This window comes from Penicillium waksmanii, assembly GCF_028829765.1.
Source record: "Penicillium waksmanii strain IBT 27052 chromosome Unknown utg000004l:1.0-5674109.0:1.0-5678898.0, whole genome shotgun sequence".
Taxonomy (NCBI): Eukaryota; Fungi; Ascomycota; class Eurotiomycetes; order Eurotiales; family Aspergillaceae; genus Penicillium; species Penicillium waksmanii.
Genome location: NW_026643251.1, coordinates 3303864 through 3327566, shown reverse-complemented (window position 1 = coordinate 3327566; position 23703 = coordinate 3303864). Strand labels below are relative to the sequence as shown.

Sequence of the window (23703 nt, the reverse complement as noted above, 5' to 3'; positions counted from 1 at the left end):
GGGCAGGACAAGGATTGCGAGAAATGGCATTAATCCAGTTCAGGTCTACTTCTTTGTTTGTTTAATCTGGCACCCGAAGGGCTAAGATATCTTTGTCCCGCTGACTACTACGTCACCGTATTTAGCATTCCGCTAGGTAGAAAGCTGAGGGATTCGGGAGAGTCTGGGCATTTTGCCCGTGAGATGTGGCTTTGGTCATATTGAACGAAGACTGACCGCGGATTTCTTAATGTTATAGGATAAGACATAGTACTAGTACCCTTCTTGATCAACCTAGGTAGTGTTGCTTTGCATGGAATTTCGAGTCAGGCCTGACAAAGGAATTTGAATTTATAGATCTCATTTCATTTCATCATCTAGTAAAAGTAAATCGCTTCGACGATGTGGATTGAGAAGTCTACCACTGAGATTACTCCAGGCCACAAAGTAGAATGAACAGAACTATGTGTGGAATTCGGTCGTTGTATGGGAATCATTCAAAGTCAGGTCGCGTAATAGACATCAAACTTATGATCAAGCATATTTGATCAAGTAAACTCTATTGTAAGACACATAATGTCAAATAGTCTAGGGAGGGTTTAGTTTTTCAACCCTTCTTTCTTCTTTTGTATATTCTGAATTGTAGTGCCACTGTTGATCGACTTTTGCTGCTCGCGTTCGATTGCAAATTTAATGGCATCGTAGACATTGTCGCAAATTTTGCGAGGTGGGTAGCGAGGAATGGTTTTATCCTGCCAGACACCAGTTTTGACAAGGATTGAATACCAATCGATCTCACTTTTATTGTTGAATTCATTGGTTCCTCGAATATCCGACTCGGGGGGTGTCTCCGATGAAGTACACCGTTGAGGGAGGTTTATCAATGCCATGAGAGTCCTGGCGCCAGTCTTGGAGGAGCCGAGTGGCAAACTTGAAGGTGCTCATTTGGGGCTTTCCGAAAGCAAAGGTATTCAAATCCTTCCCCGTTATAGCATTGTACACGGCTTCCAGTGAAGCCTTCAAGGCACCCATGCCGATACGCGAGTGTTCATGGGATGTGGACCAAATCACATCACTGTGAGAAAAGAAGCATGGTGGGCCTTCGTTGAAGACCTCCGAGCGAGTGCCCAGCTTGCCTTCCACGGTCATGAGGATGTCCAGGATAATCTGCTGGTCTCCAGCCCAATCACGACTATCGGCAAAGACAAAAATCGCTTCAATTTGGGTATTTTCCAGATCGATCAGATGCGAATTCTCATTCTCTTCGTCTGTAAGTCTGCGCCAAGGCGTCGTATCGTTCCTTGTTTTGATGATATCTCCGGGGGTGATGACATTCTTGAATCCATAGCCCTCGGCGACGGCGCGACACTTTTCGCCCTCGCCACCAACGACTAGAACAGTGTTGTATTGTTCCGCCATTTCGCGCATGGGCGTATGGCCGCAAATGAATTGGCCAGGACAGATCTCCATTTCGAGTTGGCGACTGAGATCCGCGCATCGTTCCTCCTCGGACTTGCCGCCGCCGTTTGTAAGGAAAACGTATGGTCTGTTTCAATTGTAAGTTAATATTTACCGCTACCGAGCTGAAGTACGGGAAGCTAGTAAACTTACACTTTCACCCCGTACGGATTCTCGCCATTGATATACTTCATAGCCTCGACGGCCTCCGGGATGGGCTCGCCACCCCGAACCAAGACGCCATCAATGTCGAATGCGAACGCGAAGTCGCTGCTTGTTACCGTTGATGGTGTTGACAAGGGCGTGGTCACTTGGGAAGAGTCTCCCTCGTATGAAGAGGTGGTATCAGAGCTAACGGGGTCGGTCACCATTGTGTTGTTGAAGTTGAATTTAAAGTTGCAACTCGGGTCTGTTAAGTGTTTCGGAGGAGCTATGACGTTGGGGCCCCCATAAAGGTCGGCCCGATCGGCGTCTAGGCTTGAATCTCGGCGAAGCCTCTGGGACTCGAATGCATCGGCCGTAGGCATGTTGAAAGGGAGAAAGAAACAGGGAATAAGCGGGTCAATTAAAGCGGGTCTGGGGCACTGTGACGATCACCGCCAACGGAGTACAGTAGTACAATCGCTTCAATCCTGTTTCTAATGATAATGCCGGAGTTGTCCTTTCGCTACCCTAGAGTAGCTTTGGCGGTTCGATTAAGCCTCGTTTTTGGTGGCTGATGTGCAGACTGCTCGCAGGAGGTTTGAATAGATGGGCGCAAATCGTGACGAAAGTCAGTTAGACTGATGGAGCATGTGGGGGGTGTCAGGCCATTAATATAGCCTTCTAAGGCCAAGCGAGTCGTGTCGCAGAGGATCATACCGCTGGCTGCGTCCTGGTGGATCCACTCCATGTGTTCAGACCCCAGCGTCATTATCCGGATATTGACTCTCGAGGGACAACACCGTGCGTGTCTCTGTATGGTCCACAATACAGCGTGCCCTGGGTGCAAGAGAAAAGTGACGCTTGCGTCTCCAGGTGCGAGACTGTGGAGTAGAGTGCACCGAGTAGTAAATTAAGTTTATCTCATGAGGAGGGCAATGATGGGCCTCGCCGTAATCATTCCGAACCAGACTATAGTGTTACCATAGAGTGCTCACGATTCGGTTCACAAGGTACGCCAGGCCACTAGAGGGGCCCAAACATCACTCCTTTCCATCACTAACCCGTACAGAGTATCCCGAGTTTGTAGCGGTAACAAATCATGGAAGGCTGCCACGCCCCTTGACGTCATGCAGTCACGTTGGCTGACCTAAGCCTCAGGAACTAAAATATTGGATGAAATACTTTGTACTAGAGTTCGGATCAGTAATCCAGGGAGAAGCCAAGATCGAACTCCACCCAAAGAAAAGCATTAAGTGAACACCGTCTGAGTGGTTGACTATTGTGGTCGACGGCTCGAAGCGGCATGTGGCGTCGCTAACCAGAACACGAAATTTACCACCATTTCCGTCATTACAACCACCCACCGAATCTAGAATAATAGCCATTTGCAGATCACTAGGAGAATATCCACGGTCAATTTGAATCTAGTATATAGCAATTTTTGTTTAGAAGCCGACGGTGCAACGAATAGTAATACTGGCAGTGGGGAAACAGAGAGGAAGAAGACCTTCCTTCCCGCTATGTTTGCCTTGCTGTTTCGACCTACTAGTACGAGCCTGAACAATAGAAATTATGCTTAAATGCTGTTCAACAGCAGAAATAGTTCCATATAGTATCACAGTATATAAATGGCTTTGTACAAAAACAGAACAAATCTAATTTACAAGAGAAAGGGTAAATAAGGTGACAGGACAATAGAAAGGGATCTCAATCAACCCTCAGTATCAAATCAGTTCCTCTCTTCGACGGTGTCAAATTCCTTCCCGTTGGCGATACTCCCTGTGGCATACCTAGAGCCCTCTTCTTCGGACTGGACGGGTATAAAACCACACCAGGACATCTTTCAGATGGATAAGGTAGCTCCGATGATGTTTGTGGAGACGATGCATTGGTACGGCCACGCTGAAGCCAAAGGTCTTCTGGGCCCCAAGGTGCACTTCCCTCACTTGGTGGACGTGGGCGAGGGCTGCTCCCAATATGAACGCGTTTGATATCATCACCACGGACGATACGCGGCCGCGAGACAATCTCAGCCGAGGGCGCGAGTGTTGCGGTGCCTGGTGATGGTTTTCGAGCTATCGGGTCTGGCCTTCCCGGCGTTGTGAGGAGAGTATTTGATGTTGTGTCTTGAGAGCAGTCAGAGCTATAGTTCGGGGTGCCGCTGCTATTTGAGGTATAGGAGGCTCGTTGTGTGTTTTTGGGGTTATAGAGCGGTGCTGGAGTTCTTCCCCTGGGCTCGGGTTTTACACCGGGTGGGTATCGAGAGTGAGCGTCGTCGTGGGTATTTAGCCGGGGGCCTGCAGGGGCACGACGGAACCTATCTGCTGGGAAGCCATCTTTCAGAGCTCGAGGATTGGCCGGCAATCCTGCCATAAGGCGTGGAGACCCTGGTTTTTGAGTCATGTTGGGCTTTTTATATGCCGCTGCAACGATGCTGGGCATTTGATTCTCTTCCTCTTCTTCGAACAAGGTCTCTCCACTGGTTGGTCGGTGGCTCCATTTCAGAGGTTTGGGATATAGCCCAGGCCCCCGATTAGGTATGGTATCTGGGAATGGGGCTTGTGGTGTCTGTGATCGGGGTGAATCTGCCCAGTCCGAAGCAGAGCTAACAGCAAATCCTATACGTTCTCGCTTCCTTTGCGCGACCTGTTCCCAGGAAGAAGTAGTTGGGAAGGCCGCAAATGTTGGTGGATATTGCGATCCTGGTCGGAAGCTACGCTGAGGTTCTGAAATTTCTGGCTGCTTGTCGGAAGTGTTGAACGAAGACGGCCCAGGGCCAGGGCCAGGGCCAGGGCCAGGGCCAGGACCAGGGTCTGGTGTGGATCGTCGGGAAGATGTCTCTGAGAACCCAGGAGGCTCAGTCATGGTGCCTCCAATTTCAAAGAAATCCGAGTCCGGCTCGGAAGAGTTTCGTCGCTGTTGCCGCCATCGCTTGCACCAGAAAAATACGGCGACGGCGATTAAGAAAGATCCAGCCACGCCTGATGCAACCGAGACACCGATGACCGTTCCTGCGCTAACTCCGTGATGACCTCCATTGTCATTTGGCTCGGATGTATTGGTGGGCGTAGGCGACATTTGCGTCTGGCTGGGGCTTGAAGAGTGTTCCAAGCTGGTGGCTTTTGGCGTCGAGTCTAAATCGGGATCTGAGGTTGAGGTTGAGGTCAATTTCGGCTCTGATGTTGTAGTCGTTGGATCAAATGTAGTGATTCCTGGGGCTTCGCCCGCGGTAATTGAGGTTGGGTTATCTTTATTCGTTATTTTTGTCGTTGGTTGGGTCTTTGTGGTGGTCTTTTTAGGGAACGTGGTTGCTGTGATCGTGGCATGAGTTTCTGAGATAGCACCGGACACCGAGTCACAGATTCGATAGGCATTGGCGTCCTTCATAGTCTTGTCATCGCACAGGGCATATGTACAGCTCAAAGCCGCCTCTCCCAATGTCAGCCCACTGGGAGTTTTGTGCCGACATAGACATTTTATATTTGTCGAGTCCGGGCATTCGCTCTCCGTATATTGCGCATCGATGAAGTTGCTCACGCAAGTTCGGGCGCAGTCCGGAACCATGTCCCAAAGTGAAGAGTCATCGCTTGCGGTATTCGAATTATCTGCCGAGACCAAGGCGACTGAAAGAACGCCCACGAGGAGGATGTAGATTAAATGGACGATCATGCTGTGGCGACTCTGCACTTACTTGTAAGCAATGAATAGATGATGAATTTGCCAGTGCTGCTTCGCAAGGAGCGTACCTCTACTGATAATACATGGGGGTGACTACCCTCGAATCCATATGTTCTTCGAGGTTACCATCATCGGCCAATGCGTGTATGTAGTTGTTCGAGAACGATTCGATTCAGTCTTTCGAAAATTGGCCAAAGGTATGATGACACCAAGAAGTCAAAGAGATTAGAAAAGAGAAGAAAAGCCACCTGCCCATTCCAAGAGCGGCCATGGCTTGATTAAAACCAAAACACCAAAACTTCGCGCATCGCGAATTTACGCGCGAGGCAACATAACCTCGCTATGACGCTGATCTACTGCCCGAGGGACCAAACAGATTGGGTTCGACGTGGTTCTGAAACACAGATGATGAGGCGGAGCACCTGTAGGCGCCCCGGTGAAACGAAATGACATCGGCCCCTTAGCTCTTGTTGAATTTTGGCGAATGATGAGGGAGGTGAAGCGCTGTGCTCTTTGGGTGCTGGTTGGATGGTGCAGCTGTAAGCGCCGAGGGGTACGCGCCAGGGCACAATGAGGGCGCTTCCAGGTCAGCGCGAATGAGCCAAAACGGGGGAATGGTGTTTCAGGATTCCTCAAACATCTTTTAATCGATCGATCATGCTCTACTAATCATTTTGGGGGCTAGAAATTGCGGCGAAAGATTGAATTGAACGCATTTAGATCGGGCCAAGATCTTCCCTGTTTTTGAATCACCCGAGACTTTTAGAAAGCGCCAGAGCCTCTTGAAATGGAACAGGGGACATTTTCTAAAACCTAACGAGCTGTGTAGTCCTGTCAGCATGAAGTATGAACGATCCATCTCATGCATGGGGGGGGCTGCGTTTTTCTGGGGCAGGATGTTGTAGATGGCAAATTCCCTAGCCGTCTCATCCGATAGGATCGCCCGCCACTAGGATGCTTCGCAGTCTCCACAGAGCTTCATGTCGCCTATCAACTAATACGTACTACCCTACTATCGGACTTCCGAGGAAATATGCAGTGAAGCGATATTCGAACAATTGCCATTCCCATCGTAAAAATAACTAGCGCGCGCGGATTAGACGCGAGACAAACCCGCGGGTCCTTAACACTATGAGGAGGTATCACTTGACATAAAAAAAAGAAAAAAACAGAACTCGTGAGATGGAAAGCAAAGAACATCGAACAAAGAAATACAAAGGAGATTCCGACGATATGCAACATCGCCCGAAATTAGGGAAATTATGGACATCTTCGATGCCAAGTATTGGGGGGTGAATAGCTGCACAAGGTTAGGCGAACCCGGACCTTTGCGGAAGCATGTTGGCGCCGGCACTCGAAGGAATCCGCTCCGTTACACTCGTGACCCGAATCAGACATGGCAAGCAAGAGAGTAAGTGGGCTTGTTGAGCAAGGTTATCTTTCCCTGCCGGGAGGGTCGGAAAGAGCTCATTCGAAGGGCGGCGACGCGGGATTGTCAGAATGAACGGGGTCGCTAGTATTTGAAGATAATGTACCTAAGGGATAGGGTTAGCGAGCTGCGATCCAGGGGGAATGGGGAATGACGATGATCTCCAATGAGGAGAAAAAGTGGAGTACATACAGAGCGTGGATAATACCAGGGACCCAACCCAGAATGGTCAAACAGACGTTGATCAGCAGGTCGGCACCACAGCCGCGCTCCAGGAAGACACCCAGAGGGGGCAGGATGATGGCAAAGATGATTTTGCAGATATCACTACGGAGAGTCAGCAATGGTGATCATAGTCATATGGTCTGATTGGAAGTGTGACGAGTGCAGTCAGATCACCCAAGCTAACCTCCTACTCGGGAAAATGCAAAAAAGGGTGCACGGAGAGAAAAGAGGATGGGGACTCACGAAGCGGTAAAAGGCATGATGGCGGTTGTTTTCCTAGGAATCGGGAAATCGAGAGGGAGAGAGATCGAGATCGAGAGGGAGAGGGAAAGGGAGAGTCAGAATCAAGAGAAGAGTGGGAACAAGGCAGGTGCAGCAGACTGGCTCTTTTAAAAGGCAGGGAAGGAGCTCCCGACTGTGTTGCGTCATTGACCGCCACCCTGTGGCTCAGTTTGATGTACCTGCCACAGTTACCTGTGATTGGCAGATGAACCCTAGGGTACTGCAAATCTGGCTGCCTGTGGCTGTGCTACTTCTCTTGGCACTGATTGCCCTATGGAGTACCCTATGGAGTACTTTCACTTTCACTTTCACTTTCTGTGTAATTGCGATGAGCGCTGGGTTCCTGGTTGACAGTCATCACATCTTTCAACCATTGTCAACCCTCCTTTTCCTCCAGGATTATCACTGCAGGATCTGCTGCAAGCTGCAGCCATCCCCAATCATTCCCGGTCTCGGCCCTGGATCTTCATTCCCAACCGCCCTATCCCAACCGCCCGTTTCCTCGTTGCCTGGCAAGAAGCTTGGCATTGGCCTAACGTGGCTGGGAACTCGGTTCGGTGTGACACCAATTTGCTTCAGAAAGATCTCCAGATACATGCATAGCATGATACTTTACTTCCCGTACGGAGTACATTCTACTCAAAGTCATCTGAGGAGGGTCCAGGTACCGGGTCTTCCTCATGACTATGTACTCCATACATGATTATACATACTGTACAACTCCGTACACCGTACGTAAATATGTACTAGCCCGGAATCCTTGATTCCTTGCGACTCTCGGGAGAACACACTCGTCACTGTGGCGCTTGCTCAACGACCAGCCCTACACGCCCTATCCCCTTGCCTCCCCCCACTTGCCAAGGTGATGCCCAGTCCTCCTGATACCATTGGTCACTCATGACTTCACTCATCGCTTGGCTAGTTCGAGTCCTGTCCTCGTGCGACATTCGTTGTGGCTGAATTTTAATTTCGCAAAGCAGGTTCCTGTACTCCGTACATTTCGCTACTGACGCAAGTTGAGTGACCTGAAGAATCTCGGTCTCGGAATCGGCTTTCTAATTTTGGGTTGGGGGCGCAACAAACTCACGCCTACCCCGTAAATAAAACTACCTAGGTCGAAAGGGGATTGTGTTCTTGATTTAGAATCTGAACTTGTCCGCCTATTTAGTATGCGTCCAGCTGCGGGTTGAAATCAACGTCCTCCAGTAATGAGCTCCATTGTGGAACGTCCAGCTCCGGCGCAACAGCCACAAATTCCGACCAGAGCTGCTCCCAACCTTCCTGGTCCAAGTCATTAACCATGCCGAGGTCTAACCCTTCATCCACCGCCATCGTGGAGCCAGGCTGTACACTGATCCCGTCTCCACCACCCTCGTGAGTTGTCGACGATTCGCCAAGTCGGGCGGGCGCTTGGCCTGTCTCGGCGAATATACCACTTTGCACAACACTGGACCCTGCGCCAGAAGTCTGTGGCCGAGTTTTGTGGAGGGTCGACATGAGCGTCTGCAAATTCTTCTGGATTCCTTCCATGAGATAATTTGATTCTTGCTTCGACTTCTCCAATGTCTGATACGCCGCGAGTACTTTTGTTTTGCGAGACTCGGCATCGGGTGCGTGGGGGTTGAACGAAACGTCCATGGCCAGAATTAGCGCCGCGAAAAACACATGGTGCATGACAGTCCAGAAACGCGATGGGCTGAGTCCAATACCAACTGCAATTTCGTCCATCGAGCGTCGCAGCTCCAGGACTTTCTGCGCGGATCGAATACAACTTTTGTGAGAGTAGGCGTATTTCGGATTTGTTATACCTTCAAGATGATATGGCCTGTGGAGTCGACAGAGGCGCGTATGGAGACTGAAATGAATACTGACCCGTTGCCAGGCAATGTATGGTCGTTCCTGACATATTTGTCGGCTTTGCTCGATGCTAGCCGTATCAAGCTTGAAGAAGAAGGGGAGATCGTCCATATGCTTCTGGTACTTGGCATCTAGCTCCAAGATGGTCTCATAATCACACTCCTGGGAGTCCAACATAATGGACGGCAAGGCATCAATAACATCACGGCAAAGTTCAGATCCCTGGACTCGGGCAAAAAATGCCGACATGGCCGTGGGAACAGACAAGGGGAATTCCTGCTGAACTCCCGATGCCGTTATTAATTCATCATCCGTATTGCTGGGTAGGTTCACGTTCATATGCTTAGACTGGAAAGTGTATGCACCCTCTTGGGGATCACCGGAGAATGAGAGAAGCCTTTCGGGGTCAGCGTGGTTGCAATGGCTGGATTCTATGAATGGTGACTTACCAGTCAGACGCAACCATATTCCACCAAACGCGCCTCTGAACCTCAACATCTATCATATTGCATCCTTCAATCCGTCGCTCTTCGCGAGCTCTAACGGTATCTAAACGATGTATTTGCAGATCTCGCGACATTAACAAACACCGGTGTCGAATGAGATGAACTTTGATCGGGAACCCATCGGTATTCATGAGCAAATGTCCGAGGATTCCCATGCCAACAAGAGATGTAGTGGATGGTTGAATTATTTGATCGGGATGTTCAAGTATTGCAAGTGCAGTGCGGGCATAAGCCATGAAAGCCGCCTTCACCCCGGCCTTCGTAGTAGTCATTTTTTCAAGAAGTCGAGGCGTCCAAATGAGTGCCGAGCCGGCAAAAATGCTAAAGACTAACAGTAAGTTAGATGCCGGGGGCTCTTCGCCTTCGAGCATGCATTGGTAGGTTTTCTCCATTAGTGTTCGTGCAGTGGGGATGTGCAAAACTCCAAAGGTCGGCTGCAATGTGGTTGCGAAGTGGTCAAATAATTCATTGGCTTGATGGAAAGGAGGCAGTCGTCTTGTTATATGATATATGCTCAGGCCTCGTTCTTCTGTATTCCAAGTAGAGAGTAGATGAGCACTGAAAGGAGTGACATAGTGGGAGCCAAAAGTCTAAAACAGGTGTCAATATTTTGCAATGTTGATGGTTTAAAAGTGCCAGGAATCATACCAGGTTTTCTGTAACTCCAACTGAAGCTGGATTTTGATGAGTGTTGAAGAACTCTTGAGCTGTACTTGGTCTTCTGGAAACTGATTCTTCCAGCCTGCAGATTCGATATAGGAGTTCGTCGGAATTACTTGAGAAATCAGCGAACAGAATCACGGGATCTACCAATAGGTGCAAAGAACTTACTGGGCAGAGGGCTTCAATTGAGGTATATGCTCTTCTGTATGGTTGATCTCACAAGAAGTGGACCTTTGCGGTGCATCTGAACAAACCGCCGCATGTGAACGGGGCCTGGAGTATTCGCATGGAATGCGCCTTTGGACACAATTGGAACATGGCTGAGCACGGTCACACCGACGTTTCTTCTCACGGCATGCAAAGCATGATAAAGTTGGTTGAGACCATCTACTAACCGTCGTGATTGGGTTACCTTTATTGTCACGCTTCATTTTGTTGGCAGCATGGACAACCGCGGACGTCCGCGGAGGGTCAGCTTATATAGTATCAAAGGGCCCCCACTCAGTTCCAGAGAGCTTGTTGGAGACCCAATTGTGAGTACTGAAAATCAAAGCGTGATAATTGGCTTCACGCGAAGACATCCATTCAGATGTGAAGACAAAACATAAATGAAGCTGCGCCATCCGCGGAGGTCCGCGGACTAGCCTGCCTAATTAGGTTAGATCATATGTATTACAGTACACGTATATTACCTAAGTCTACATATATAGTGTATATGTATTACCTACAAATTTACCCTCTCGAATTCCAGCCGCGCAGCGATTGTCCTCAACTCACAGCGCCCGCCACGTTCACTTTCAGTAATGTCCTATTGCCGGTGATATTTGGCATGCTATAACAATAGACATGCCTTTCCGATCAAATCCGGTGACACTGCGCCTGGCGTGCAGCTCACCCCAAGCTCTGTCAAGGTCAATTTGCGCGAACAGATGGATTGCGACAAAGAGCTTCGGTGACGCGCCTTTCGCCCATACCTGGCTCACAAAAAAACCAGAAACAATTGTACGCTAATCAAATTCTGTCTTCTTGGAAAAATCTAATCATCGAGTAAAGACGGTAGATGATATCCTGTCAAGCCTTTCTTCCTCGCCCGCCAAAGACACCACTCCCCTCCTCCTTGTTACTCCCAAATTCGCACACTGGCTCGACCCGACCGATGAATTCCTCCCGAAACTACTTGGTCGATTGTATACCGGCTCGGATCCCATATATGCCGTTGCAGCTATCGTCGACAAACTCCCAAACACATCCGCATTTCCCACCGCGCCCTCTCAAACAAGCGCCGCTTTTGAAGGCGCAGAGCCTGAAGGACTGTCTCTACTTGTTGTACCGCAGCTCAATGTACAAGGGAAAGCTGCACCTCCTCGTCGCTTTGGGGGGCCTGCATTGGAGGAGGCTGATCTTGGAATTTCGGTAGACGCCGCCGATCTCTCAACTCATCAAATTGGTCTGCGACTTGCCCATACCATATTCGTCAACGGCAAGGAATCGACGCTGTTTGGAATGCGCTGGACTTGGGATAAAACTGTTGGAGATAATGGTGCATTCGCCTTGAACGACTCTATAGATTTGACAAACTGTATTGTCAGGTCTTCGTCATCCGTTGCCGACGTTCAATCTACACTGACATTGCCGCTTCATCCTGTGGGTCAGCGACGGAAAGTCATCTCAAGCATGGGTAACATCTTGCGACAAGTATCGAAATCCACAGACCCGGATTCGGTTGCACCTATGCCCGCCTCAACCGAGTTAGAGAAGGAGCTCCCTCGCTATATCTCTGAGAATAACATCGTCGACCAAAGAGTCTCTGTATGGGCTTTGATTGAGAAACCCACGGCGACTGTCTCATGCTCGCAACATGGCCTTTTAGAATCTGTTTCTCACGGGGGCAAATTACATCGAGTCATAAGCGGCGGAGGTGGATGGGGAAAGAAACAGGGACTGCTTTCTCTAGATCCAGAAATCGCCTTTCCTGGCACCGCTGGTAAGGTGGAGCTTGATCATTTAGATGATCTCTTCAGTCACAACACAAGCAAGGTGTCAGACCTGCCGCCGGCTTTCCTAGATAGTTTTGTTGGAGATGATCTCTCAATACTGTCGCAAGTCGCAACGGAAGGCGACTTCATCCAATTCTACGTGTCGACGGAATCAACACCTTCTCCCCAGAATGAGACGAGGCAGAACAACGCGCCTCCAGACGCAATCTCTTACTGTTTTGGAATAGTGTCTGATGCCGAGCAGCTTGATACGCAATCAAACGAGATTCAAGCTCTTACCTCGCTCCCAAATACCTTCGGAGCACTCTCCGAGAAAGGGATCACCTATTCTCGGTCTCTGCCTATGGACGAAGACCAGCAGGAGACAATGAAATGGGCGTCTGGTCTCAATACGAAACTCGATATACCGGGATGTCAGGTCATTCTCAGCCCCGCAGTAGACTCTGAGTGAGACTCTGCCAGGAAAATGTATATTTAATTAGGAAAACCCAACTGTACAACAAAGATAACAACAGACGATTTGAAGTCCAAATGACCCCTTCGTCGCTTATGACTTGATATGATTGATCTCTCTATACACTGTAATACCACCGAGGAGATAACTTGAATACTCCATTTTCTTAGCTAGAATACAGAGTTGAGCCATTTTGTGATGATACTCTAGAAGAAACGGCAAAGGTGATGTATAGAATGGGTGGGGTGCCAACCTGGGAAAACACGTGACTACGGACCGGCGTGGCCTCTGACTGACCTCGTAGCACTCTCCATCCTCCCCGATTACCGCATCCTCCTCCTTCACGGCTTGAGCTTGCACCAACCGGGTCTTCTACCATCAATCTTAAGCTTCGAGCTTTTCTTGATCACCTTTTTGGGTCACTTGCTCCGTCAAAATGGCCACTGAACTCTGGTGAGTCGTCCTGGAGACGCCTTCAGCCCCCTGGGTTGCTTGACAGCTATCGAACCCCGGCCCGCCGTCGCATCTGTCAAGGAATTGCTTGCAATCGTGAATTATAGCTAACATGAACTTCAAAACAGCCCCGTCTATGCGGTGAGTCTATCTCCCTCGATAGGCATCCTTGTTCCCGTTCCCGTCTACACCCCCGTGTTCCAGCCCCCCGATCCCCAATCATAATCACACTTGTCGAATTCGTCTTGGCCCGATGACTGACGTCTCCTCTCTCTAGCCCTTCTTCGGTGCGCTGGGCTGCACGTCCGCCATCGTCTTCACCTGCTTCGGCGCCGCCTATGGCACTGCTAAGGCTGGTGTCGGTGTTTGCAGCATGGCTGTCCTCCGCCCCGACCTGATCGTTAAGAGTACGTCGACCTCAGAAACTGAAGCATCGGCTCAGGGCAATGCTTCTCTTTTCTCTGAACAGCAGTTTACTAATTCGCTACAGACATTGTCCCCATTGTCATGGCTGGTATCATTGGTATCTACGGTCTGGTCGTGTCCGTCCTGGTCGCCAACGACCTGACCCAGAAGCTCCCTCTGTACACTGGGTTCATTCAACTCGGTGCTGGTCTCGCTGTCGGTCTGGCCGGTCTTGCTGCTGGGTATGTATACCTTTCTCGGGTCTTCCGGGTCTCTGGCTCGTTTATGCGCTAACATCATCCAGCTTCGCTATTGGTATTGTCGGTGATGCTGGTGTGCGAGGAACTGCTCAGCAACCTCGCCTTTACGTCGGAATGATTCTGATTCTCATTTTCGCTGAAGTCTTGGGTAAGCTTGTGCCTCGGCGTCTAGTCCTTGCCGTATCATTCTAACTCGTCTCTCTCCTCAACACAGGTCTTTACGGCTTGATTGTCGCTCTGCTCATGAATTCCCGCTCAAAGGCCGTCTGCTAAGCAATAAGCGTATTGTCGCGCTCGGAAATTGGACCAATTGGACCCTATACCTTTCCACCGTTTGGGATACGGGTTTACATACTTCGTTTTTCCGGCGTGCCTTTCCTCAACACCCCGACACAAATAAAGCACGTCTTCCTCAATGCCGTGTCGGGACCGAGGAAGGAATGTGATGCAGAAAAGGAAAAGATTTCGGCTATGATAAATTCATTTTGTTTTGTGAAAGGGATATCTTCTCTTTGATCAAATGTGGTATGTAGAGATCCGGGAACAACAAGCATCTGGACCCGGAATAGGTGGAATGAGTTGGTAGATATCGGATTTGCTTATATTTGCATGAATGCGCGCTGGATATTGTACTTTACTTTTTATGGGGTCTTGCTGATCTGAGATCGGATCTCCTCCCCCTTCTTCTCCTTTGGTGACAATTGCGAGGTTTCTCGCTTGTCCCGTTGTTACCCTCCCTCTATTTTGACCTCTCGGTTTCGTTCTTTCATGTGTCTTTTCTTTGGTTTGTCGGGTTTTTGTGTACTTGATATGTGATCGTAACCCTAAATTTGTGCATTACGTATCAATTTCCCATGAACAATCCAGTCTACTGCTACTGTAGAAGAATGGTAACCACCTGGGTGCCCACTTGAAGAACTACTGAAGATACTACTAGTACTGGTTTCAGGTTTTGTCTTATCTTCAATACGAAGAAAGCGCCATGGCAAAAGATTTTCAATCATCCAGATTGAGAGTTCGAAGCCAAGCCATTACTCTTGTCAAAAAGTCTTCATTGTCGTTCTAGCTACCTGTAGAGCGGTAGGATATAAGCCGACTAGAACAGCAAATAGCCGTTCAACAAAAATCAAGACAGATCTATCGAGTATTCCGCGATGGATGCAGGCCAGCAGAATGCCCACACATTGGAAAAGCAACCATTGCACCGAAAAGGCCAAAACCAGAGATGGGGCGATGATTGGATATTTGGATAGAGTATGTAGGGTGGAAGAGGAGAGGAAACGAACAAGAAATCAGAAGAGAGAGAGAGAGAGAGAGAGAGAGAAAAAGAAAAAGTGAAATGTACGAAGTAACACAAAAAGCAGGATATATGCCTTGGGCGAATAAGACAATACTACACCTCAACCCAAAGATGCAAGACGCAAGCCAGATATGCATCAAAGAGACCCATATAGGAGAATTAGGAAAGCAGAGAAGTAGAAAAGTGACTAAGGGCGAGTCTAAGCCTTGTCGAGCTTGCGTCTAAGAGTGCGTGTCCTCCGCATAAGCTTCTTGAACTTGTGCTTCTTCATCTTGACCTTGCGGCGTCGCTTAGTGCTGATGGCATGCATGGAGTTGTTGTGGCGAAGGCGCTCAACATAGGTCATGCCAGCGGTGTCGCTCGGTGCGTCGATTGTGAGACCCTCGTGTTCACCAGCGGGTGCCTCCATGTCACCCCGGACGAAAGGACCAGTGGATGCTTCGTAGGTCTTGCGACCGTCAGCAGAGCGAGACTCCCGAATGGTCAGAACAGTCGAATATGTAGAAAGTTCCTCCTGGTTCTCTGCTTCGTAGGCCTCCATAGACTCAACGTTGGCGTTCATATCCATAGGGACCGGAGCCGGGGGCGGGTGGAATGGACGAAGACGACGAGTGTACTCCTCCACGGTCATCTTGGGCTCCGGGCCATCGAGCATACGGAGCTCACCATCGGCATCGCTTGTGAAGCTGCGCTGGAGCTGGCCGAATTGGTCCTCCGATTCCATACCGTGCGCCATGCTCTCCATCGACTGGGCGGTGTTGGAAAGAGTGAAGATGACGTCCTCCGGGTCATTCTTCATGAACTTCCTCGTAGAAAAGAGAGCATCGAAAGCTTCGGAAGACGAGGTCGGGGGAACCGTAGTGGTCACGGAGATAGGCCGATGGATAGAGAAGAAAGAAGCGACGTGGACATCTGCCGGGAAACAAGAGTGAGTAAGAATATAGTGATTACTTATTTTGCTCAAGGAACATACCGTGTGGCTGTCTGTGTTGTGTAGAAGGGACGCTCGGAAGGTTCGAAAATGCCGCATCCTGCTGGCCGTTCTTCGAGGCGTTGCGAGCGCCATTTTCCTTTCCACGGCGGCGGGAAACCTTGCCCTTCTCACCAGTAGAGTTCACATTCTTCGCCGGAGTGGAGGTGTCCATGCGCCGAGGCCCATCGCTGGGCGGAACTGGAGGTTTGGAGGAAGACGAAGAGTAGCGGCGCTGGTGCATTCGGCGGGTGGCACCAAGGAGGCCGGCTGAGGGCACAGTTTGGGCGGAACGAGCTATGCCAGACAAAGGCGTCCAAGCAGCCCGACTTAATGATGTCGACAACATGATTGACGTGAGACCCAGCAACTGGGAAGACAGTGACGGTGAGTCTGAATCGGAGGCGAAATCGTCGGGTCGGAAGTCGGCGCCTCTGATCATGCGGATCTTATGTAATATAGACACCTGAGGCATACAGCATCACCACGTGCGGAACACTTGATCGGCATCTCCTTCATCTTGACCATGTTGGAAGAGACAATGGTGATAATATCATTACCATGGAAGAGATTATGTAGAAATTTTTATTTGGGAAAAGGCAGTTACAGATATATGCAGTGGTAGGAGAGTTAATTCAACGGACTAGAGTAGGAGAGCGTACAGTGTGTAGTACAGTAAATCACCAAGCCGATCGTACCAATAAGGAGATACAAGTATAGACTTGATAAGTCATTCCAAGATAAAGAAAAATGGAAGGAAAATGTGATAATACAGACGCATCATTAGATAAATCAAATCCGCAGAGACAAAACAAATGGTATCATCCCGTGGGGTCGAGTACAGAGAGAAAGAAAAAAAAAATAGGACCGTCGCTGGAAATCGAAGCGTGGCATGAGCTAACGAAATCGAATGGGCTTTTGAATGCAACGTAACAGACCCAAGGATGTAGCAGAAAGCCAGCTACTCCTCTATCAAGACGCCTCATGAAAGTAAAGAATGGAAAAAGAAAGATATGGTATGACAAGATCGCGGGGACCAGAAGGACAATTGGAGCCGCCGGAGAATGCAACACAGAAAAGGGTAGGCTAGAGAGCTCGACTGAAAGGAAGGAATCGACTTCGTGGCAAACAATGGTATCATGAAGGCCACAGAGGGCGTGGAGATTGGGGCCTTATAGTATGAGAGTGTGGAGGTTCTTCTGAATGATCATGTCCTGGACAGAGTCCATGGTGACCTTCAATAGCTGAGTGTCGGTAGCGTTGGTCTTATGAATGTAGATTTCACGATCAGGAATTCGGTTGATTCCGCGGAATCGTTCGGAAAAGTATCGGTAGGCGGCCTCGAAGTCGGTGTCGGGACCCGTGTAGTCAGGGAAATGTTTTGAGATCGAGGAGATGGCTAGTTTGTCTTTGAACAAATCCATCTTGTTTAAGAAGAGAATGATGGGCTTGCGCTTGAACCACTCGCCATTGACAAGTGACTCAAACAGCATCATGGCCTCGTGCATTTGGTTCTGCGGGGGGGGGATTAGCAGCTGCGGTAGGTGAAAATGGCTCAGGAAAGGCATGACATACAGCATTTTGGTCCTCAACTAGACATTGGTCATAACCGGAAAGAGCCACCATGAAAAGAAGACATTGAACGCCTTCAAAGCAATGGATCCACTTCTTTCGCTCCGACCGTTGTCCGCCCACGTCCATCATGCGGAAGTTCATCTGCCCAAGTTCAAACAATGTTTCTGTAATTCCCGTTGTCCGAAGTCGTGCTTGCAGCATATCCTGGTTGTCGGGAAGCCATCCCGGGGTGAATATTCGGTCCAAGGACTCATAGAAGCTAGGGATATTTATTAGTATCTCGCCGTTGTGGTGGGTGCTTCGGAGACAACTTACTAAACCAAGTTATCATGTAGCGCGAACTCATGTCCACGTGCAACGGCTTTCTGCACTCCGGAGTCTTTCCACATTCCTCTCATAGCATCTCGAATCTTCAGATTAGAGAAAGCCTCATCTGATCCTACATCCGCTTCTGTACTATCCAGTAGATCCGCCAATGACTATCAATGATTGTGAGCAAACTGCATAAAGAAAATGAATAGGGCATGTGGGATAGAATACCTTTGTGTCATCGTTGTCGAACTTGATGTTTTCAGAGTTCATGATATCCAAAAGGACCTTAAACGCGATTACAATATTGGAGTAAATGACGGCTCGTGTTTGGTGACGCTCCTCCTCCGGGAAGCCTCGGCTGTGAATGATGCGCATCTGCTTGATAATGGTCGACTTTCCAGACTCTCCAGCACCTGGTTCTCTTGTCAGCAACCACTTTTGCCATGCGGCAGGTGTTGTCGACCGCCATATGTCACTTACCTAGTAGCAATATCTTGATCGTACGATCCATCGTCTTCTTGTCGTTTTTGAGGTTCCGGTCAATGCGAGCATTTTGCTGGAAAGCCTCTCTATCCGCCTCAGCCGGCTTAGAATTGATGCAGCCCATGCTTCAGGAACTAAATGAAAATGGTCCGGTTAGTATAACGATTATCAACAACGCTGAAGAACATGAAGAAATTGTAGAACAGGAGGTGATAACGGCGCCGAGTCGAGTCGAGTCGATCTGAATCAGGGATGCGACGGGAATGCGCGGCCGCAGCTCGCACTCAGAGACATTAGGACCCGGCTAGGAGATGACCGCGATCGCGCTGGGAGACATAAAGGGGGATGTCCTACCCAAAAGGATATACCCTTGTCCGAGCTTAAACCCAGGGTGAGACAGCAAATCAACGGCTGTGAGTTCGAGTATTCCGGGCGATCGTGGGAGCTTCGATCAGTTCGTTCCCCACACCCAAGCCAGGCACGTTGTGTTGTGAATTGCGCCGCCGAGTTTGCAATTGGGCGAAAATTATCCTCCGGGGCCACCTTGGGATCACCGAGTCCGTTAACGTGGCGAGTGCGACGTCGGTTTGTAGATCGATTCGAAGGGAGAGGGAGGGGTGAAGGGAGTACGAGTAGAGGCGAGGCGAGGCTAGCTCGGCGCGCGGTTGCGGGCGTGACTTTTGGATGCGGGAGAGGCCCAGACTTTCGAGTCGCGGGGGTAATGCAAAAGTCTATTGGGGAGTGAATTGGATCCTTTGAAGTCGTTGGTTTCGGGATCTTCCAGGGCCCGGGTGTCGCCTAACGAAAAGAGCGAAGGGAGAGGGAGCTCCAACAACAGGAGAATGGGATCGCCACAGAGAGGCCGAAGAGTCCCACGAACGAGAAGGATCGAAGGACTGCGAATTGGGGAAAGAAAAAGAGAGAAAGGAAAGGAGTTAGAGAGAAGAAGCGAAGCATCAGCGAGACCGGTAGTACATCTCTGCCGTCCCACAAGAGAAGGGAAAGCCCACAAGCGGGGGGGAGAAAGGCCGTGACTACTCGTAATCGCGCGATGGGGGTTTATCCTCAGTTCCGAGCCGCTTCAATGCGGAGGATAGTTTTAGTCTACTTTCCCCCTCCAAAAAAAGAAAACATTCAATCCTCTGACCTTTAGAATTGGAATGTGGCTTACAGGAGGTACTTTTTTCATCCCCTCAATTTATCTACATTTTCTGGCTTTTGGTCTCTTTCTCTCTGGAGAGACAGAAAGGGTGTCGTACAGTACTCACAGTACACCCAGCAGACACGCTAAGAAGATCCACCAGGGAAATGGATCCGACCCCTGTTTTGATTTGCCTAAATAATACAACGATCAGATACTCCCGTACGGAGTACAGAGCACAATGCCCTCGAACGGTGGACATTCCGTCAAGCTGGTGCATCTGCACCTCGATGGAGAACCCCCTGATTCTCACACATGTCGACGTACGAGTATGTACATATGTACGAGTACTTCGTACATTAGGTATGTAGTAGTTACATTACTTACTTACATACCAGTTCACATCCTCCCACGCGCAAAGAAGGATTCTCGAATTCGGTGAATCGTGGCCCTTCAGGCTTGACGCAGGGGCTGAGGATCCGACTGACCTACCTCCGGCGCTATTGAAGTCGCCTCGGGGCGTCCCTTGCAATGGAGCCAATCAGAATGCTATCGCACTCTTGCTATTGAAGCTCAGACTCCTTGCATCTAGCCCTGTACAAGTACCTGCAGAGACTACCTCCAATCGTCAACATCGAGTCCAATCTTGGTACTCCCGTCCCTGACCCGGTTGTTCTCGGAAGGGTAATGTGTATGATGGGCCACGGTGGGGAATTTTCGATGGTTCTTCGCTGCGTGCCAAGCCGCCATGCGGTATGCGTGCTGCAGCGATCGGCATGAATTCACTGAAACCGCGCGGGCGGTGCGTATCACCAAACGCAGGGATTTTTCTGAAACGTCGGGGGAATCCTGTCCCTGCGCACCGCTGAGCCCACATGCTTTGACCACCTTTAGGCCCTCCTATCCGTCTTGTGTCTAGCTCCCCACACAAAAAGGTATCTGCTCCGGCCATCACTCCATCCTTCTTCGTCATGGGCGATCTCCTTGAATTATGTACTGTACGTTATTTACGGAGTACCCCTGACCTTGTACAGTACATCTGGAGTACAGAAGAACTCAAAATCGTCTCCATCGATCCCACTTATTCGTAAGCTATGTATACTTACTGCCGAGGTTCCAGCGGCTGAGTATCTTGATTTAGTCTCGCTACGAAGTACATATTCTGCTACTCCGTACACTACGAGTAGAAAGCTCTACCGAAATGGGTCGGAGACCCCGTAGCGGAGCGTCTTTTGCCCGACTACCCAATATGTATTTTTTTTGAAGACGGCCCCCGCTGCCAGGCGTGATCCATCCAGTACTGCAAGTTAAGTTCGTCGATACGTTGGTGGAGCATGTCATAGACGGCAACTCCACACCACAAAAGCCTCGCCATTGCTAGATTTTTGATTTGTACGCCATGCGAGCTAGCTCTCGGTTCCAAAGAAAATCCGAGTCCCTTCTTGTATCCGTACTCCGTACAAGCTTCGGAAACACAAAGCCATGTGCTTAAGGGACCCAGTGGCCAGGTGGAGCACCGTTCTATCTCTTTTTTTCTCTGGCTCGATCGCGTGGTAAGCCGTATCTGCACCCCACAATACCACGAGTTGTTTACCATGTGGCCCGTACGACCCGCACTCGAGGCTCGTGGCCCCCTCTTCGGTTGGTCATTTCCGGTTTTATGAAAAAAAAAAAAAAAGGTCAGCAAGATATGGAAATCTGCCGTCTTGCTCCGGAGTACTACTCGTAAGGCAGGCGTGATCCTTTGTAAACCATGCTGTGGATACCAGATGTGCCTATCAGAGGAATTGGCCGACTTTGATTTCAGATGGCCGATTGGCGAGCAAATTTTCTCCGAGCCTAGCCATCAAGTTGGTCGAAATCAGGTGGTTGGGCGTCGATATTACGGAGTATACCTAGAAGAAGGTATGGAGTAGATACGAGTATGTATAAGTCAGAAATCAAATAGGGCGAACCGTTATGGCTGAAACTTGGCACGCGGGGTGGAACTATGATACCGTTCGATCTGAATTTATTAAATATACATTCACGGGTGGCTCACCTGGGCAAAATACCTAGGTATAGTATATAAACTTCCACAAGTTGAACCTTAGTCTAACATTTACGGCTAAACAAAACATGAAAACTATAACTTGAAGCCCTCCCACCTGCAGTCTTCTAAAATAGGACACGAGATTAAGGACCTGTCAATTTTCGAACCTGATAGATATGATGTATCTTTCTTCAACCTTAGAAGATCATGACAGCCCGGAGTTCAAGTTGGCAAAGTAACTCACCAGTCATGATGGCCAGTCCATCATGCAATCCTCCGGGGCTTCATTTTAATGTCGATCGCCAGCCTTTAACTTCGCCTAATAGACCACACTGTGTCAATTGATGCGCAATTTTGATGCCTCCGACCTCGGGATCAGCCAAATCTAAAGTAACGCACAGGCGAATTTTCAGGAGAACAAGGTAACTTACCGGAAGTGACAGCCGCTACGCCGCTAGAAGGTAATCAAACTTATTTTAACCAGGTTTTCCCTGCCTAAGGAAGGTGGCGGTTTGAATGGGGATTGGAAAATGGCCCAACGGGCAAACGGACCTAAAACGGTGGCTGGTGGAATAGGGCAAATTAAACGTTGTCGATCAGCATTTGACAGAAGACCAGATCATGTCCTTCAGGGGTGCCCGCCGCCCAGAGTTAGCCCCGGCTTCTCGGGATTTGCTCCGGTACGGAGTACACAGGTACCAGGTTCCCTGAAAAATGACCCCGTAGGAGGGTCCAATCTTTTATGCTTTTTAATTCACGCCTGGTGCTTTTGACCCTGGCCCCCGGGGCGGCTTTGTTGCTATCTTTAGGCGAGACAGGTATCTTTGCTTGCGGTCGAATTATGACGCGACGCACACTGATAATCCACATGGACTGACACCTTCTCCATATTATATTATTCTCGGCAATCCTTTCAAAAAATGATGAAAATTCATTACGGAGTACCGCTAGTTTTATCCACCTTGTGGTGTGCACGTTCAAACCCACTCCGTCATCTGGGGTTCGGCATTTATCGCACCACTTCAAGTTTCCACACTTCACCAGTCAACATTAGACGCTCACTTAGAATCTAAACTCTGAATACAATTAAGCAATGATTCATTGAATCATCCAAACTACTATATCATAGAATCGCATTGTACGGCTTTGAATGCGTGGGAAATGAAATTCTTTATCAATTAATAGCTCTGGCTGCTCTGTGGTTTCTCGGTCGCCTCAAATCGAGGGGCCAGACATAGTGTGCGGAGATAAGCTGTGATTGCTCTAGTGTGTGCCAAAGGGAGTCTTTCGACATGCAAATGAAGTTCGTACTCGAATTGAGAAATTTCCTTAAATTATACTATTCACTGTAATCAAACATAAGGCTCATGGTGTGGATTTACTAGAACTCGCGACCGACAAGAAACGTTCACGATCTCGTGGGGAAAGCTACAAACTTATCCTCGGATACTACATTTCGAGTGACCTGTGTTAGAGCTTGAACCCATTCGCATGTGATAGAAGTGATTCTATTAATGGCTTTGTCTGTCTTCCTAGTGGTGCCTGTCTGTGCTGGAAAGATAGAAATTCCTGTCGTACCCTTCATTGATCAAATCTTTCGAGCTGACCCTATCATCTCATACCGGCAGTATTCCCCGTTATTTCTTCCTGTGCGAGGAGCAATATCCAGGCCAAGTCCCTTTTACCCTCTCCTTACTCCGTAGAGGACCTGATGTAGGGGAGATTCATTTCCCCAAGAACTGATTCAATCTACACGCGGAGAGAAATGCGAACCACCCGGGCGATGGAGAGGAGAGAGAATGAACTAGCTTTTCAACTAGGTTTGATGATATTCTTATCGTGAATCGCACTCTCATTTGCCAACTTCTCAAATGGTTGTCTCGAATTAACCGTAGTTCCTCCGATGAGTTACCGCTTCTCGGTTCCAACATAGACGTACGGATCGAAGAGACTGAGATTTTTCGTGTAGAACTTGTATGTGATCCACCTGTGCAACTATAAACTTGGATGTGTTGTTAATCTGAGTCTGAAGACAATCTTTGTAACACGCTACTTCAAGACGTTATACTATTCGGAGTGCCAAATATTAGGTGTACTATC

The 23703-nt window shown here is 49.1% G+C and overlaps 8 protein-coding genes across 8 annotated transcripts; 2 read left to right on the top strand and 6 right to left on the bottom strand.

Moving 5' to 3' along the window:
• Positions 1 to 578: 578 nt before the first annotated feature.
• Positions 579 to 1964, bottom strand: N7481_004040 (phosphatidyl synthase; the record flags this gene model as incomplete). The annotated part of the gene is made up of 3 exons (XM_057263259.1): positions 579 to 777; positions 842 to 1525; positions 1591 to 1964. 3 exons carry the CDS (start codon positions 1962 to 1964, stop codon positions 579 to 581), a joined length of 1257 nt encoding a protein of 418 aa, XP_057124920.1.
• A 1324-nt stretch (positions 1965 to 3288) lies between these two features.
• On the bottom strand, positions 3289 to 5250 carry N7481_004039 (uncharacterized protein; the record flags this gene model as incomplete). Its single annotated transcript, XM_057263258.1, has 1 exon — positions 3289 to 5250. The coding sequence occupies one exon, from the start codon at positions 5248 to 5250 to the stop codon at positions 3289 to 3291; it is 1962 nt and encodes a 653-aa protein (XP_057124919.1).
• A 1476-nt stretch (positions 5251 to 6726) lies between these two features.
• N7481_004038 (YqaE/Pmp3 family membrane protein) lies at positions 6727 to 7173 on the bottom strand (the record flags this gene model as incomplete). The annotated part of the gene is made up of 3 exons (XM_057263257.1): positions 6727 to 6772; positions 6881 to 7015; positions 7157 to 7173. The coding sequence occupies 3 exons, from the start codon at positions 7171 to 7173 to the stop codon at positions 6727 to 6729; spliced, it is 198 nt and encodes a 65-aa protein (XP_057124918.1).
• A 1186-nt stretch (positions 7174 to 8359) lies between these two features.
• N7481_004037 (fungal specific transcription factor domain-containing protein) lies at positions 8360 to 9830 on the bottom strand (the record flags this gene model as incomplete). The annotated part of the gene is made up of 2 exons (XM_057263256.1): positions 8360 to 9449; positions 9502 to 9830. 2 exons carry the CDS (start codon positions 9828 to 9830, stop codon positions 8360 to 8362), a joined length of 1419 nt encoding a protein of 472 aa, XP_057124917.1.
• A 1237-nt stretch (positions 9831 to 11067) lies between these two features.
• N7481_004036 (uncharacterized protein) lies at positions 11068 to 12669 on the top strand (the record flags this gene model as incomplete). Its single annotated transcript, XM_057263255.1, has 2 exons — positions 11068 to 11223; positions 11275 to 12669. 2 exons carry the CDS (start codon positions 11068 to 11070, stop codon positions 12667 to 12669), a joined length of 1551 nt encoding a protein of 516 aa, XP_057124916.1.
• A 439-nt stretch (positions 12670 to 13108) lies between these two features.
• On the top strand, positions 13109 to 14063 carry N7481_004035 (H(+)-transporting V0 sector ATPase subunit c; the record flags this gene model as incomplete). The annotated part of the gene is made up of 6 exons (XM_057263254.1): positions 13109 to 13125; positions 13254 to 13266; positions 13403 to 13532; positions 13616 to 13772; positions 13835 to 13938; positions 14005 to 14063. 6 exons carry the CDS (start codon positions 13109 to 13111, stop codon positions 14061 to 14063), a joined length of 480 nt encoding a protein of 159 aa, XP_057124915.1.
• Positions 14064 to 15289: 1226 nt separating this feature from the next.
• Positions 15290 to 16502, bottom strand: N7481_004034 (mitochondrial 37S ribosomal protein mS38; the record flags this gene model as incomplete). Its single annotated transcript, XM_057263253.1, has 2 exons — positions 15290 to 16002; positions 16064 to 16502. The coding sequence occupies 2 exons, from the start codon at positions 16500 to 16502 to the stop codon at positions 15290 to 15292; spliced, it is 1152 nt and encodes a 383-aa protein (XP_057124914.1).
• Positions 16503 to 17232: 730 nt separating this feature from the next.
• Positions 17233 to 18554, bottom strand: N7481_004033 (guanine nucleotide-binding protein subunit alpha; the record flags this gene model as incomplete). Its single annotated transcript, XM_057263252.1, has 5 exons — positions 17233 to 17574; positions 17636 to 17894; positions 17951 to 18114; positions 18176 to 18360; positions 18428 to 18554. The coding sequence occupies 5 exons, from the start codon at positions 18552 to 18554 to the stop codon at positions 17233 to 17235; spliced, it is 1077 nt and encodes a 358-aa protein (XP_057124913.1).
• Positions 18555 to 23703: the final 5149 nt, after the last annotated feature.